Genomic DNA, 18288 nt, shown 5'->3' on the forward strand with positions numbered 1-18288 from the left:
ATAAAATGTTGTTTTATAAAACACAAAACTCGTATTTCAGCATATCGTCCTGAAAAGGGGAACTCTCGTTTATAGTCTGCATTATCTGGTGTCCTTCAGATTACCTTTCAGACTTAAAACTTCGCACATTGGAGGGTCTCAATTCTGGCTCATCTTTTTTTTTTTTTTTTTTACTTTTACTAACTATAATCTCTTAATGATGCTGCCAGACTACATTATTTCCCCTGATTTTTAATTCTTTTAATTTGGCTTTTTAAAGAATTTATTTATTTATTTATTTGACAGAGATCACAAGTAGGCAGAGAGAGAGGGGAAAGCAGGCTTCCCACTGAGCAGAGAGCTCAATGAGGGGCTCGATCCCAGGACCCTGAGATCATGACCTGAGCCGAAGGCAGAGGCTTTACCCACTGAGCCCCCCAGGTGCCCCTATCAATTTGGCTTTTAATTGTTCAAATGAAAAGCTAACTTGCAAAGTGAATAAGTAATCTGAATCTGTTCCAATAAGCAGAAATATTACATGTCATTTCCGCTGGATGGCCATGATTTCCTGAGATGCCATCCAAGGCTCTCCTACCTCAGTCCGCTCCACCATCACCACCTTGCACTGCGGGGAGTATCTGAAATTTGAAATCCACTACACATGGCAGCTGCCCCTCTCTCTCACATCTCTGTCTGCCAGCTGTGTCTTTGATCATTTTTTCATCTTAAGTTTCCTGATTCAATATCCTGTTAGAAAAAGATGTACAGTACGTTATTCAACTTAGCTCCCTATTACTCTATTTTATCAGGAAAAAAAATTAAAGGTCTTTCTTAATACTTATTGATGTCCAATGACATTGGAATATGACCAATTCTAGTATAGATTCAAGGCTTTTGGTGTTTCTTCAGGTTCTTTATCACAATCACAGGACAAGAGGAAAAGGTTGTGAACATGTTTTTGACAAATGATATTTCTGCTTAATAGGCATTAAGAAGGGAAGAAAAAAAGGAAAGGAAAAATAACATATGTTTGAGAAGTTTAGTACAGCCTTAAATAACTGCTGCATAATTTCTCGTCATGTTACACAAGAATTCAGGCATCACTGGGTCACCCGGGTGGCTCCGTTGGTTAAAGTCTGTCTTCAGCTCAGGTCTCGATCCCGGGGTCCTGGGATCCAACCAGGCATCGGGCTCCCTGCTCAAGGGGAGCCTGCTTCTCCCACTCCCTCTGCTACTCTTCCTGCTTGTGCTTTCTCTCTCTCTCTGGCTCTTTGTCAAGTAAATAATAAAATATTCTTTAAAAAAGAATTCAGGTTCCATCATATTTGCTAGTATTCAGAAGTTCTTCAATCAGATCAGGATTTAATATGGCTTTTGTGAAACATGCTCTCTAGAAAGTAGGCGCAAAAGTCACTTTAGGTTCTGTTTATGTAGTCATGGCTATTTGAACTCAAATTCCCCTTGGATATCTCTTTATGTTTCTTGTAGACTATGTGTACACAATGTAACCTATGATTTTAGTCTTCCTCTTTGCTCTGGTTGCCTCAAGTCCAAACTCTACTGTAAATCCTGCAAACTTTGAGCATCTCTCTATGACAGCCACTGTGTGAAGTGTTTAGGGAATAAAATCTAATGAAACATAATCCTAACCTATGAAAAGTTGCTAGCTTGATCAGTTAATATGACATCTTTAACTAAAATTCCTTTGTAATATTTATGTAACACTCTATTATTACCACTTAGATTATTATTATTTGTCTGTGTTCTGGTTTGTTTATTAATTTATATAACTTTTAAATTTGTTCTTTTAGAAAGGTTTGACATATTTCCCTTTGAAGGCAGGCATACTGTTAATTGTCAGATTAATTGAACAACTATTTTTGGACCACTGTAAAAATGTACTTTCTCTTATACATGGAATCAAACAAATTTAGGTAAATATTTAACTCTTTTCAGATTATGTAGATGTTTCAATGAGGTAATTTCCACTGAATGTAAAAATGTCTGATTTTAACATTACAGGAGCAAGTGGTAGATATCTTTTTTTATGGGGGGGGGGCATGAGCTGTATATGACAAGTTTTAACTGCTACCAGGGCTAATGAAATGACCACATTTTGAAACCGTGAAAGAACTATAAGACTTATAAAATAATTGGGAATAAAAAGGAAAGTATTTGACAAGATCGCTATAAGGTGTGATTGATTATTTTTCCTCATATTTCTTGGGGCCAATAGCTGAAATATTGAAAGGTAGTTTGATGAATGAACTTTGCCGTTCAAGAAACATATTAAAGGTCTTCCTAATTTAATTTCTATTGATGTAACTAGAAGTTCTAAACAAATTAATTACCCTGGCCACTTTAACCATGGGAAAGGACAACCCAAAATACATTAATAGAAATTAAAATAGGAAAGCAGACATCAAAATTTAAATTTTGTATTTTTGAGATTAGTTTTGCATTTACATTTTTACTTCCTCCCATACTCTTCCTTTCCTTATTTTTATTTAAACAAACAGCCATTTAATCCTTTAATACATATTTTGATGACAGGTCAGTAAAATAGCTTATATTTTTTTCTTCATGTTATGCCATATGAAATTTCTAAAACTCTTTTAAGTGATGTATATATTTTTATTTTTAAGAGATATTACAAATTTTTCCTGATTCTAGTATATTTTAAATAGATAGGAATTTTTCCGAGTTTTTCTGGCTCAGTATCAAATTCATAGTAATATATGTGCTCCACCTGGTGGTGAAAAATGAAAAAAATTAAAAATAAAAATTAAAAAAATCAGGGGCAAATAGAACTTTATATCCTGAGTTTAGATTTTAGACCTTTTTAGGATACCCAGTAAAAATCTACACAACGCTAAATGTTAAGTTGAATATTAGTCAATATTTAAATTCATTATGAATTAAAATTTTGGTTTACCAAACACATAATCCTTTCACAGGCTGTTTTTGGCTTGATGATTTATACTTACTGGGTAAATGCTGTCTATATGTGTATGGAATATATATATAAGAAAACATATAATATCTCTCTATATTAGGAAATATAATCTTAACTTTCTAGAAATATCTATCAATCATCTATCTCTCTTAATTTTATCTCTGTTTTATATCCTGGATTCTGTGGTATTGGTACCAATTAATTACATGGATTTTCTGCCCTTCCATTTGATAGTAGGTTCACTTTGAGGCTGTTAGTATCTAAAATACTTCCTCACAATAATATAAATTTCACACACTTTATTATTTATAATTCCCAATTAAAATTCTAGAGCAGGACATATTGAAGTGAAAAGTGAAGTTATTACTCCTAATCATAATACTTAACTTGACAGCAAACTCTCTTTTGATTTTGCACTATTATGTTCTAAACTTGATTTACTTTTTATATAGTAGATTTTTCTATCTTAGTAATCTTTCTATATACTTTACTAACTCCACTGTCAACATGAATTATACATTTCTTGCCAGGTATCTTCCATCTGAAAGTTCCAGAGTCTTCTCCTATTGGCTCAGCCATTGGAAGAATAAGAGCTGTGGATCCTGATTTTGGACAAAATGCAGAAATCGAATACAATATCGTTCCAGGAGATGGGGGAAATTTGTTTGACATCGTCACAGATGAGGATACGCAAGAAGGAGTCATCAAATTGAAAAAGGTAATAGACAAGTTTTTGGACAGTTGAGTACCCACTGTTAATGAAAGAAAAAAAATGACTAAAAGTTGTAAATGACAGAAATTTTTTCTCCAGTTAGTAGTCTTTTTAAATTAAAAAAGACCAGGTGACTTAAGCATTCACTTCTTCAGGCATTTGTATTCTGCCATTCAACAGAGATATATTTTTGTTGTTGTTGAAACAAGCCTATTAATATGATTAAATTATTTAAAAATGCTTTTCAGGGCTCCTGGGTGGTCAGGTGGTTAAGTGACTGCCTTCAGCTCAGGTCATGATCCTGGAGTCCCGGGATCGAGTCCACATCGGGCTTCCTGCTTGGCAGGGAGTCTCCTTCACCCTCTGACCCTCCCTCTTCTCATGCTCTCTCTCTCATTTTTGCTCAAGTAAATAAATAAAATCTTTAAAAAAATAATAAAATAAAAACTCTTTTCAGAATTTAATTGTAATTTAATTTTTTTATTGTTACAAACTTAAACAAAAAGATTAATTTAAAAATAAGACCTAGAAGTAAACTCTAACCCCACCAAGCTTGCTCTTGCCCCTTTCATGACTTTTCTGAGACTATAAATACCCACATGTTGTTGGTGAGAGAGTTTTTATCCTAGTGGAAGAATCCATATGTCAGTAACCTGTACTCCTGAGGAACGGAGGAAATGAGCAAGGGTAATGCCGGCCTTAAGGGGGCTTTAAGGAGGTAAGTGGAAAGAAAGACCATAAGGGGGGGGGAGGGGAGGATAAAGAAGAGAAAGAGGGAAAGAAATGGAGAGTGAAAGAGAGGGAGAAAAGGAGGGAGGAACAGGCAGACTGGGGTGAAAGACCATTTAGTAATAGAGTGCTACAAAAGAGAATTGCAGAAGGGGAGAACACAATTAGAAATATTAGTGGGGTTAGTCTGTCTTTTGTTGGGTTGGCATGAAGAAGGGATATGCAAATGTGAGAAACAGAAAAATCACAGTTATGAGTGGGATGTGTAGATTGTTTCCCATAACAGTGAAGCAAATTATAGGAATTTTCAATAATGGACTGCAGACAAACTAGTGAAACTCATTTAATTTAGCAGTGCTTTCCCCTCTCCTGCAAAGTATGTTCCATTTCCCCCAAACTGCCATATATTATATACATTTAATAATTATAATTAGTTTAGCTTACAAGAAATATTTTTGCAGCGATTCCCATTAATTAGGGTTCTGTTTCCATATTTGCTCAGGAACTCTGAATTTCAACAGAGAAATAATACATATGGCAATAAAAAGAATACTGAAAAGAAACACAATTTCCATACAGATTATTTATCACTTTTTATTTTCACTATTGCACATAAATTGTATCTTTTCTAGAAATTACTTTAGCCACATGATCTCACTCAGCAAAATTATACATTTATGTTGCATTTTCAAAGTACGGTTTAAAAAGTGTGTGTCAAATTCTTATTAACTTTACTTCTTTATTGTTTGTTCTTGTTTTGCCTGTTTCTCTCTTTCCTATTCAGTAACAAGTCAATAAGAGTCTTATCACTTTTTTTTTAAAATAAGTACATTTTTATTTATTTATAAAGATTTTCTTTATTTATTTGACACAGAGAGACACAGCGAGAGAGGGAACACAAGCAGGGGGAGGGGGAGAGGGAGAAGCAGGCTTCCCGCTGAGCAGGGAGCCCGATGCTGGGCTCCATCCCAGGACCCTGGGATTAGGACCCAAGCCAAAGGTAGATGTTTAATGCCTGAGCCTCCCAGGTGCCCTAAAAAATAACTACATTTAAATGACTTACAAATGTTAATTTAAATGGAGCAAATATGTATTATCTGAATAATAAGAAAAATAACAAAAAATATTTTACATCAACAGTTCATTAAATGTAATTATGAAATTAGGTAAATTTACAAAGTATAATGAGGTACAGAATAGTCAATAGCGCATATACTATATTTTAAAAAATTTGTGTATGTATGTATATTTATTGTTGTTATAGCTATATTTTATATTTTACATGTTTTATATTTATATTTTTATTTACACACATTTACCATCCCTGCCAATAAATGATTGGTGTCTAAGTGTCAATCTAGGAGAACGAGTAGCACTATTATTTTTTTTTAAATATTTCATTTATTTATTTGTCAGGCAGAAGGAGAGAGAGAGAGAGAGAGCACACAAGCAGGCAGAGAGGCAGGAAGAGGCAAAGAGAGAAGCAGGCTCCCTACCAAGCAAGTCCCATGTGGGACTCGATCCCAGAACCCTGGGATCATGACCTGAGCTGAAGGCAGAGGCTTAACCCACTGAGCCACCCAGGCGTCCCACTATTATTTACTTTCAAACACAAATGAAAAGGGAGTGCTGTGCTAACTGTAGTCTTTATATTATATCAAAATGGCTTAATCGACAAAAGTAATGATTTTAAAAAAGAAAATAATGATTTAGTAATGATTTTTGTAACTATTCACTTATTATACACCTTCATTAAAGGTATAAGAATAGACCTCTTCTCTTTTTAGCTAATGGTAGATTCATAAAAAGATCCATGTCATTTATTTTGTTGCATTTATTTTATTAAATTTTTGGACAATTTTCTTTCTTAACTAGATTAAAATTTAGATTTGTAAAATTATGATGTAACATTATTAAAATTGACTTACATAATATAGAAAAGCCATCTGAAAAGTCTGTCTCCAAGTATACCAAATACATTTCTCTTCCTGCAGTGGATGAATAATTGTCCATTTTGCTGGCCTAAAATTTCTCATCTAAATAAAGTTCAGTGTCCATACCTAACATTCACTCCTTCGTTCAACAGGTATTGATGGGGAAGCCACTAAGTCCATGACCCCACTCTGGCTTCTGGAGATAGAGCAGTAAATAAAACAGACCCATACCTTCTCTCTACTCAAGCAGCTTCCACTTAGCTGGGGGAAGACAATCCAAAAGCACTGTCTTCAGGGATGGAGTCAAGCTTGAGAAATGGAAAGCATGGTATGGGGGCGCAAATAGTAAGGAGAGTGGTGGCTCTTATAATGGATGGTCCATAAAAAGTTGACAGGATGAGATTTCAGCAAAGACTTGAAGGAAGCAAGAAATGACTTGTGTAGTAGTTCTGAGTGAGGCATCTTCCACAAAGATCCGACAGCCACTGCAAGGAGGCCAGAGGGCTGAGTGCAGCCAGTGAAAGGGGCCCCAGTTGCCCTTGTCAGAGATAAGGTCAAAGATGCAGAGGAAGGGCCCATCATTGCCAGCCTTGTAGGCCCCCAAAGACTTGAATTAGATCATGGTAGGGGAAGCCTGGGGAGACTTTAGATCTACATGACCTTTACTGTTGTGAAGCTGAGATAATGTGGTGTTCTCAAGAGAATAATGACTAGGGGCACCTAAATGGCTCAGTGGGTTAAGCCTCTGCCTTTGTTTCAGGTCATGATCTCAGGGTCCTGAGATTGAGCCCCACATCAGGCTGCTTACTCAGTGGAGAGCCTGCTTCTCCCTCTCTCTTCTCCTCTCCCCACTGCTTGTGCATGCTTTCTGCCTGTCAAATAAATAAATAAAATCTTTAAAAGAAAGAAAGAAATATAGACCAGTTAAAAGACTATAGAAATAATCCCAGAAACTGTTGATGGAGATATGGACCATGCCTTTGTAGTAATCAAGGTTGTGAGAAATGGTGAGATTCTGGCTCGATCATAAAGGAACAGCCAAAACATATTTTCATAAATATTCTGATCATCTGGCAAATTACCCAAGCATTTGAATAGATGTGTTCTTAGTGTTGTAATTTGTTTTAATCTCTCAGTGAGGAACCACCAAAAGCAATCCCTCTCTGTTAACCTACAGTTCTGCTGGGAAAGAAAATTGCAACTTGCAGAGTACATTTATTAAATCTTAGAAAAAAAAAAAAAGGGAAAATACCTCAAGAGAACACTTCTATCACAAAATTTTAAAATTAGCTGTACCTGTCTACCTACTTGCCTACCTACCTACCTATATGTTGTATATATTATATTTTGTGTATGTGTACAAGTATATATGTGTAGATATATGACCTGATTGAACATGGTGGTATGATTTCATAAAAATAAAATAAATAGAAAAAGTCTGTTGCATAAAGCCCATGAAAAACTCAAAATTAATTTAAACAATTGCAATTCTTTAGAGTATTTTCCTCTCTCTGTGGGGGTTGGTGTGAAGACTTTATTATAGAATATTTGTGCATATATTCTGTAAGTTCTCAGGAAAGTTTACCTCGCAGTTAGCTTTAGGACTCCCAGAAGAATTGGATGTGTAATAATAAACATGTATGTAAACATCAAAGGCAGTGTTTCAGTCATAGGATGGTCTTTAAATTAGCATTTAAAACGTTTAAAAATGTTCCTTTCAACATCTCAGCATAAAATTGCAAAAAGGAGTTTTAATGTAAAACCAAATTCATATAGGCATTACTTTGTTAATGCATTCAGAAAGTCCAAGGATATATATTGTACCTTCGAATATGTAGCTCTTTGTTGAATGTCAGTTATTTTAATTGTTTAGCTAACGTGAACATATGATACTCTTTGTTTTCCGAGTTTTTCTTAATTCATTTAATAATCAATTAAAATACTTAAAGGTCCTGAAGCACATAGTCTCATTATTGTTTTATCTCCAAAATCTTCATTTGCCTTCCCTTCAGTATTTCTCTTCTCTCTTTCTGAGGAGGGTCAAAGTGAATAAAAATGATGGCCAGGTTTATAGGAGCTGAGAAGAATGAAAAAAAAAAAAAAAAGCGTTTTTATTAATTTATTTTTTAACAGCTGCTTGGATTCAGTTTATGAGCAGTAGGACAATGTTATTTCACTGTGTCACTTTGAATTCAGACTAGCAGTTTGAAACATTATAAATCTTCTCAAGGCACAACCTACTGGTAAAAAGTAAAACAAAACACACACCAAAAAACTACTCTTACTCTACATTTAAACAAAATTTAAACAAAATTTAAACAAATCGAGAGTGCCCTATATGTTCTTAAGTGTTAAAGCATTAAAAACACTGACACTAACAGAATAATACCTTTAAATTTTTCATCCCATCTAAAAATTGGGAGATGGGCTACATTTAAAATGAGAGTGTAAGGGGGTGCCTGGGTGGCTCAGTCAGTGAAGCCTCTGACTCTTGATTTTGGCTCAGGTCATCATCTCAGGGTCGTGCAATGCAGCCCGGACATGGGCTCTCAGGTGGTCCTGGACCTGCTTAAGATTTTCTCTCTCTTCCTCAGGCTCTCTGCCCCTCCCCCACTGCCCTTGTTCTTTCACTCTCTCTCCCTCCCAAATACGTAAATAAATAAAATGAGAGCATAAGTCATCTTAAATTCGGCAATTTAATTCATTCATTCATTTATTTTTAGAGGGAGAAAGAAAGCACATGAGAGAGCAAGGGGAGGGGGAAGAGGAAGAAAGAGAATCTCAAGCAGGCTCCACGCCCAGTGTGGAGCCTGAAGCAGAGCCCAATGCGGGACTTGATCTCACCATTCTGAGATCGTGACCTGAGCCAAAATCAAGAGGCAGGCACTTAACTGACGAAGGCTCGCAGGCACCCCTCAGCATTTTTATTCTTAATTCTTAATTTTATTCTTAAGGTAATTGAAATATATTTTACTCAGTTGTTTGTTTTCTACTGGATAACTGAAAATAAGTATGTGTTTATTACATACGTATATACTTATCGGAACTAAATACGAAATTGCATGAGTTTAACACATTCAAGGGCGAAAATAGAAATATATTTATAGAAGCACTGTATTTTTTCTTGTCACTATGAAGAAATTAAAGCAATTAAAATAGCGGGGTAAATATTTAAGTTGTGCAAAAGGACAATTTTATTATTTTGCCTAATTTCTCAAACAGTTCTCTGCCATTTCTACAAAAGTTATCTGTTGCTAACGATTAAATAAAGATAGCGTAAGTTTAAAGCAAAGAATGATGAAGTGATTTCTTTATTTTAAAATAAGTAAAACTTCTTGATTTTAAAAAAGAATTCTTACTATTCAATGTGACTTGGAAATATTATTTCATCCCAAATAAACATAATTGTGATCACACTGAATCCAAAGCAGAATTCTTTTTTTTTTTCTTAAAAAAAGAAAAGAAAAGGAAAGGAAAAATAAAAAAGAGAAAGGAAATGCTTTATTCTTCTCCAGGATTTTCTAGTCAGCAGGCTAAGCTCTCAGCAAGTCCCATGGAGCCATTCGTTATGTTTTTTATGCCCTGTTAGTAAAACTCCTTTTCTTCTTGGAGTTACACAGCCAGGAAAGGCATTCACACCAAAAGATTTGGTAGGAGAGCACCATCATGTGGTTAATTATTGAATAACTCAAAGGGGAAAAATAAATTATAGTAACTTTTTTTATGCAGCCAAACATAGATCTTAATTTATTAAATTTAAAACTCTCCTATTTCTAGCTAGTTTGCATGCATGCATAAGCTTAAAGAAAAATAAGTGGTGTTCTTTATTTGTTTCTGCAAATATTACGTCCCAGTGTTTGTATACATTTGTCAACCTGTCTTTGAAACAACCTTACCTAACTTCGCTCATCAGTCTCATAACCTCTAAACCAGCTCCCAAACCGAAATTACCAAAGGAGGTTGTTTTGCTCCCTCACAGGCATTTAAAGCTGTTGTCCTACAGTCTGTTCAAACTCAGATGGACCAAAATGGAATTCCTTCTCCTCTCCTGATTTGTCCTGAATGTGGGTTAAAATTTCCCTCTTTCTCCTCCTACTGGGTTGACTTGCCCTTGGTTATTCCTCCTACCACGGCGATGGCTATTCTTGGAGGATGACACCTTACTTGTCTTCATTTAGCTTAGCCTGTCCTCTGTTCTTCTCACTCTCATGCTTAAATCCTTTTTTTTTTTTTTTTTTTTGTTTCCATCATTCGTAAGGTACAGAGCAAAGAGTGTATTTTTAATTTTCATCTCTTGCACACGCACACGCCACATTCCACCTGTATCAAATTCACTGCAATTTCTACCAAATATGCTATTCTTCCTTTTGCATAGAAGACAGTGCCCCACGTTAGTATCTTAATTGGTTTCTTCCTTTTTTCTTTCTTTTTTTTTTTTTTCTTCAGTGTTCACCCATACCTCACACCGAAGACCTCCAACTTCCTCAGGAAGTTGATCACTTCTTACTTCCTCCCCAAATGTCAGCATTTCTGTCAAAACACCTATGATACTTACAGCATTCGTGGTTTAAACATATCTAATTATTTCTACTATATTTTAGTTGCCTACAGGCACTTTTTGTCATGATAAAGGAAATGCCTGAAATATACAGGATGTTTACATCTTTTGTTGACTATAGGACACATGTCTTAAGTTGGTTTACTGGCTTAATTTATGATGCATTATTTTTTTAGTTCTCAATACTAAGTTTAACATACTTTATAAATTATATATGAATGAGAAATAAACTCAGAGAAGAAAGATAACTTTTTTTAAAAAATCGTACAGCTTGCAGTAAATTATAATATTTGTTTGAAAAGCATATGAACTGTTGTAACCATTGTTACAAACAATATATGTTAGAAGTAAAATGTGAGATTGGTTATTCCGGGAAGCTCAAGAGATAATCGGCCTCCTTAGATAATCATGATTTATACTGTGTGTGCTTATAAAACATGTATTTTACTTAAGTTAATCTTAAGTAAATCTTAAATCTTATCTTAAATCTTAAATCTTCTTTCATTTTTAGGGAAAATCTTACCCAAAATTCTCAACTAGAAGCACTAGAATTTCTTTTAATGTTCTTTTTTGTTTTATTTTGTCTTACTGAATTGTAGCTGAATTAGGTACTGAATTTGTTCCAAAAAGTATTGTCACTAAAATAGGGACGTAAAACTAATAATGCCCATGATTCTTAAGTTAATTCATTAAAACTCTCAAAAATTTGGAGTGCACAAAAACCCGGAATGTAACTTACGCACGGAAAAATTAAATGCGTTTCCAAAAAATAGTTCTGTGACAATTTTTTTTACAATTAAGTTTAATGGAATATATGTTTCTTCACTTTAATAATTTTATTTAGAAAATACTTTTCTGTCTGGTCATTTTATTGTTTTTTTTAATTTATTTTTTAATTTTAAAACAGGTGATGTTGAAATTTGTCAAAAACAAAAATTCAGATTTTAAAAATGGCCACATTTGATTTTTTTTCCCCCTTCGTTGTTCAGGCATTCTCACCTATAATGTAACAACTTTTATCCCTCAGTGTTATCCCTCAAATAATTACTTCATTACTTTTTAGTAAGTTACTGAGTGGAATTCCTTCCTCAATGGCTATAGGATACACACAAACTTTCTCATCTACTCCCAACACACAGAACACACATTTGTCTCCCAAGTTTTACACTCTGCACCATAGTATTTATTAACACCCAGTGTGCTACATATTTTGCATACTTCTCTACTGTTGTCCATCAAGTCCTAGAAGACATCAAACTCCTTGCAGGGAATGATTTTGTCTGCTTGGTTCTAGCACCAGTAATGATGTCTGGAACATGGATGGATGTTCCAGGAATGTTTATTGAAAGACAGAATAAAATGCCTCTGGGATTCTGCCCTTGATCTGAAAGTGTTATCTTTGTACCTTACCTTACCTTACCTTCCAAGATCTTATCCTTCTTGCCTTTCCATCATGGTTCAGCCTGGTATGAATCTGTTCTTGTCTTGAAAATCGTCAACCCTGTTTTGGATACAGGTACAGCTGTCACTCATTTGCACTGATTGAAAAATTTCCCTTCCATTGACCAGTGAGAGCTACTATATGATTGAGAAAGTAGAGTCTTAATCACTTACGGATACATACCGTTGTATGTATCTGTAAAGTGAAGACTGTACTCTCTTGGAGAAATAATACAGATACGTGTTAATCATAAAAATTGAACCAATGGAGAGGAGCGAAAAGTAAGTGTGATGAAAACACAGCTATGGAGGGTCAGAGAATGCTATAACAGGGTCCTCCCCTGAAATCTCTTGGGTTGAAATCAAGATGTAGGCTGGGGTGTGATCTGATTTGAAGCTTACAGTGTTTTCCAAGCTTACCGGTTGTTGCTGAAGAAACAGAAGAGTCTGTTTCTTCGTGGCTTTATGATGGAGGGCTGTGTTTCCTGACAAATATTGACCATGTTTTACTCTAAGCTCCTGTGGGAGTCCCTTAGGCACTTGCCAGGTGGCTTCTACCCTCACAAGTTTACTCCTTCAAGGCCAGGGGCGTTGATTTGTACTGCCTTTCTTTTAACAGCTCTCATGATTAGGTCCGACCCTCAAGTAAAATCTTCTTTCCAGTGAACTCAACCCCATGTGAAGAAAACCCCTGGTTATAGTTGCATCATTTATTTTTCCATAAAACTTGAATTCCTGGGTTGCTATCTGAAGCAATTCACAGGTGGCTCACACAGTCAAGGGAAGGGAATTATACAAGAGTGCAGGTCATGGGAGAGAAATCTTGAGGACATCTTGGAATTCTACCAAAGCTGTTGTTTTTCAAATTCCTAAAAATATATCTACATTTCCACACAGCTTCATCTAGACCCATGCGGAAGCCTGGAAAATCCTAGGGAACTATTTTTTTGCCTTTTAGGGCAAAATTGCTTATTCCTCTTCGAAATGAAAAAAAAAATAGCAATTAATATTTTATGTACTTTTCCTTGACCTGGTATCCAGCAAAGTAAGAGCTGAGAAAGTGGCTAAAAATAAAGATGCAATAAAGGTGATCTTTGCCCAGTTCCTCCTTGATACTCTGAAGAACAACTAAATATATTATGTTGTGTTTCCCCATAGTTAGCTCTCTTACCACGCAGCTTCCTACAATGTCAACTGTTCCCTGCAAATTCCAGTCTTACTAAATATACTTTCTTGAAACACCCTTATAAGTAGGGAGTTACTCAATTAAATTCTTCTAAATCAATCATTTCCTTACTTTTCTAGAAAGGTTCATAAAATCAAATGGACCCCAAGCAATGCCATAAAGGTTTCTACTTATTGTGCAAGAGCCAAATTAGCTCCACTTCCTAATAATGGAATTCTGTCATAGAAGATGATTAATTTTCGAAGAATAAAAAATAATCCTATTTGTTCTATACCTAATGCTAATATTAGAGTTTTCGTTGGTTGTAAAGTTAGATGAATTTCCTCCTTCAGCACCGCCAGCTCCAACCCCCAAAAGTAGAGGTAGTTAGCCAGGTGGTTTGGATATAGTCAGCTAGAGAGAGGTCACTATTGATTCTCTTTGCTGTTTTTGATCTATTCATTTTTATAAAATGGCATTTTCCAGGGTCAGGGTCATGAAGAAGGAAGGCCATTTCGGATATTGTTATGGCATTTCTCTTAGAATGTTCTTTAAATCTTTGATTACTGCACAATATAAGTTTCCAGTCTCAAAATAATCTGTGTATACAAAAAATTTCATCTCACTCCTTGACCACCAAATATATGCAAGGTCAGAAGTTCTGGAAAGGCATAGACTATGTCTTGATATCCTGGCATCAGGACAAAGAAAAAGTGTGGAAAAGTTTTCAGCCTTCTCCTTCCATTTCTGGGCTTGAAATGGACTTTGAAGTGGGCGTCAGTCCATCCGGTGGGTGTGGCATGTTATCAAGTAGGTAAATAAATGGTAGATCTTGTCTAGAATGAATTCTCCTAAACCTGCGATAATCAGGAGCATTTTAATGTCTAGGAGAAACTAGAGAGGGAAAAAGGAAGCAGTTGGTTTTAGCTCTTATGTTCTAGGCCCACAAAAAGGAGCACTTATAAGGTAGGACAGCTCAATTTGCTTTCTAGGCAAAAGAATCCAAGGTGTTAAAGTCAAAGTAGTTTTACTTTAGAAAATAGGAGTCACCAAAAAAAAAAAAAAAGAAAAGAAAAGAAGAAGAAGAAGAAGGAGGAGGAGGAGGAGGAAGAGGAGGAGGAGGAGGAGAAGGAAGGGGAGGGAGGAGGAAGAGGGGGAGGGAGAGGGGAGGGAGGGGAAGAGGAGGAGGAGAAGATGAGGGAGTAGAAGAAGGAGGAGGGGAGAAGGGGGGGAAGAAGAAGGAGATGATGATGATGGGGTCACTATGATGGAAAATTATATTAAACATTCATAGAGCATTTAGAATTTACAAAAATTCATGATGTTCTATTTCCATTCAGCAATAGCCATAATATCAAGCATGGTGTATTATACGCGCCATTCTTTACTGTTACCAGCTTAAAGATAAGTTGTAATTCCTAACAGAAAAGAGATGGAAATGGAAGAAAATCAATATTATATCAATAGAATATGCAAATAACTAAAAATATGGAAAGTAAAAGAGAACATTGAGGAGAAAGCAGATAAAAGCTCGAACAAAAATTTGGTGACTCGGATAAAAGAGAGGAATCATTTCAGGGAAAATAAATATGGGTTCCCCTGAATGAAAATTATTGTGAGCAAAACTTAAATGCCACATCTAGGAGGTGTTTGCTTTAATAAACTCCGTGGACCTGTGAGAGTTTTGGAGGATTTCACAGTAATTTTTTAATTTTCTTTCTTCATCCTCAGAGAAAATGCCTACAAAGACAATCTTGTCCTTAAGAGAGAAATATCCTTCCTTTATTTCCCCCAGGTGTGCTGAAGCAAAAAACAGATGTGTTGACACAGCAATTAGCAAGTCATTGGAGTCATACCAGAGAGAATTAATCTAGAAAACAGAAACTTTTAAAGGACCCTGGAAGTCTCTATGTTAATTTCCTGTTGTCTTGGTTTTCCATAAGTGATTAGAAGTCAGAGCTGTTGACCTTAAAGTTTATATAAAACACCACAGCAATACCATATATCCAGAATATGATATTTTCAGTTATTGGTAACATAAAACTAATACTCAGCATAAAAGTGAAAAGAAATAGTAGTAAAGCTAAAAATAGAGAATCAGTGACTTCATGACTTCCAAATACTATATTTCACAATTTTCATTAATTTGATCACATATGTTCAAGTTATTGGTAAATATCCTGACGATGCATTATACTGCCTACTAAATTATATATATATATAATGCTGAGAACAGCAGAGACAGAAATTTGTGTAATTACCACTATGTATGTTTTAAATCCTGACATAGTCCTTTTGTAGTGAAAAGACCTAAATATTCAAAAATGCTTGACAAAATGACATTATCATCAAGCTAAGAAGAATTTATTTATTTATTTATTTATTTTTGTTATACCAAATTTTTAACTGGAATGTACACCAATTTCAATTAACGATCCAATTTCAATTTTATTGTTTTAACTACACCTTGCTTCCACTAGATGTCAGCATTGGATAAGATTAGAAAATGCCTCCCTTAAAAATTGTTTTCACTATGAAAATAAATGTCCTACTGAAGCCCCTATGTTCACATACATACCATTTTAATATATGCAGCTGATTATCTTTCTAAGTTACCTGGAATATTGTACAAGTGGGTCATTCTGAAAATATTTCGTAATTAAAAATTCTGAAAGCAGGACAAAATTGGTATTAACTGGTAAATGCTCTGAAACCGTGTTCACCAACTTTGCCACAATTTGCCTGAATGTCCCTCTTCATTTTTGATGTGTCTCCATTACAGCCATTAGATTTTGAAACAAAGAAGGCGTATACTTTCAAAGTAGAGGCCTCCAACGTTCACCTTGACCACAGATTTCACTCCGCGGGCCCCTTTAAAGACACGGCCACCGTGAAGATCAGCGTGCTGGATGTGGAGGAACCGCCGGTGTTCAGCAAACCGCTCTACACCATGGAGGTTTACGAAGACACTCCAATTGGGACCATCATCGGAGCTGTCACCGCGCAAGACCTCGACGTGGGCAGCAGTGCTGTTAGGTAAGAAGTGGAAACATTCTTATTTTGTGTGTCAGGAAAAGGGGGGAAAAATGCTAGTGTCCAAACCTGGGTGAATGATTCCCATTTAGTGACAGGAGACTTGAAAATCCACTGCCTTTGCACGGTAAGTATTAGGTGAGCAGCCTTGAGGTTGGAGCAAAAACATCTGCTGCCGGTCTCTGTAACAGGGTCCGACGGTGGTGTGATGTTGGACATGGCACTCCAGATAACCAGGCTCAATTTTTAATCTATGAAAGGCATTTTATAATACAATCTCAGAGGATGATTTCCAAGGTTAATGATATATTTTCAAAGTGCTTAAAATAGAGTGGACATGTAATACGTTTTTCAATTACTCTAAAATCTCTATCTCTTACCAAAAGCTAGTCTTTGAAAGAGATGGTTTTACCATTTGCAATTTGGAGTTCATTTTTTTTTCACGGACGATCGTGTCCATTGATGAAAGCAATTAGAGCCAGTCCTGGGGTAAGATGAATTATGGAATTGTTCAAAGCCCAGACTTTACAAAGAGTTCCTATTGACTGAAAGAAAGAAGGCTACTGGATAGTGAGTCAACAAAGCCATCAGTAGAGTAAAAAAAAAAATCTTTCTCTCCTCCTACCCCAAACCCATACATTCCATTTACACTACTACTGAAACATTGTGGAGTTTCCCTTTTTCTCACTTATACATTGATCCTGCAACATATTTTTTAAAAAGATTTTATTTATTTGAGAGGAGAGAGGAAGGGAGGGAGTAGGAGGGAAGAAAATAAGGAGAAGAAAAAACATACTTCATGCCGAGTGTGATGCCCCATGTGGGTCTCGATCTCACGACCCTGAGATCACCAGCTGGGCCAAAATCAAGAGTTGGAAGCTTAACCGACTGAGCCATCCAAGTACCCTAGATCCTGCAAAATATTTTGAGTAATAGTAATATTGATTCAGTTATGTTTCTTCTGTACATTTAAATTCCCTGCTAGTTGTCCACATCCCACATGTATACAAGTACTGGGAAACACCTCCCCCACCCCCACCCCACCCCCAAAAAAAGAGAGAGCGAGAGAGGAGAGACAGAGAGAAATATGTGATTTGTTCTGAATCTTCCACCACTAAGGGGTTGAACCTTCATATATCCATATATATCCAGCTCACTGGATTCTTAAGTTGTTGTGGTACGTGTCCATACGACAAGGTGATTCACTCTCAGCTGAACTCCAGAAGCCCGTATGCATCGCCAGGCATTCTCAACAATCAGCTTCACTCGTAGTTGTTACGTATGAACCCGTTACCATTCATTCAGTACTATAGTTGAGACCCTGAGCGTGTTGTTGATAATTGTGAAAGTGGAAAATGCCTGGTGAGTAGATTTACAGGTAATTTCAAGCGTATAAACAGTTATGGAAGAAATATGGAAGGCTGTAAAGAAAGTAATAAAAAGGCAAATAAATATGGATTGAAACTCTTTATGGTTCAATAAATGAGAATTTTGGCACACAGAGAAACAGGGTATCTAGAGAACATGCTATGTTGTTTAATTTAGTGTATGTTCCATCCTTGAAGACTGATAAAAGCATGCTAGAGTCAAAATTTTAATAAAGTATGATTTTAATGCAATACATAAAAAAAAATCAGGAAGTTTATTAGTAAAACTACCACCTGGTAAAGGTAAGGTGAGGGTTACAGACTTGCAAATATACCATGTTCAGAGTTAAGACCCTGGTGTGAGGAATACAGGAAGGCTAAATTTTTGAGATAACCTTGAAATACAGGACTGGTT

General features: G+C 35.7%; 1 protein-coding gene across 4 annotated transcripts in view; it reads left to right on the top strand.

Annotated features, from left to right (window-relative positions):
* CDH12 (cadherin 12) overlaps nt 1-18288 on the top strand; it is a 998981-nt gene that overhangs the window by 939405 nt on the left and 41288 nt on the right. For all 4 annotated transcript variants that reach the window (XM_044233503.1, XM_044233529.1, XM_044233522.1 and 1 more), the window contains 2 exons: nt 3466-3653; nt 16256-16509. In XM_044233503.1, the coding sequence (XP_044089438.1) occupies nt 3466-3653; nt 16256-16509 (442 nt within the window). The remainder of the gene's footprint in view (nt 1-3465; nt 3654-16255; nt 16510-18288) is intronic.

This window comes from Neovison vison, chromosome 1 (assembly GCF_020171115.1).
Source record: "Neovison vison isolate M4711 chromosome 1, ASM_NN_V1, whole genome shotgun sequence".
In the NCBI taxonomy this organism is placed as follows: Eukaryota; Metazoa; Chordata; class Mammalia; order Carnivora; family Mustelidae; genus Neogale; species Neogale vison.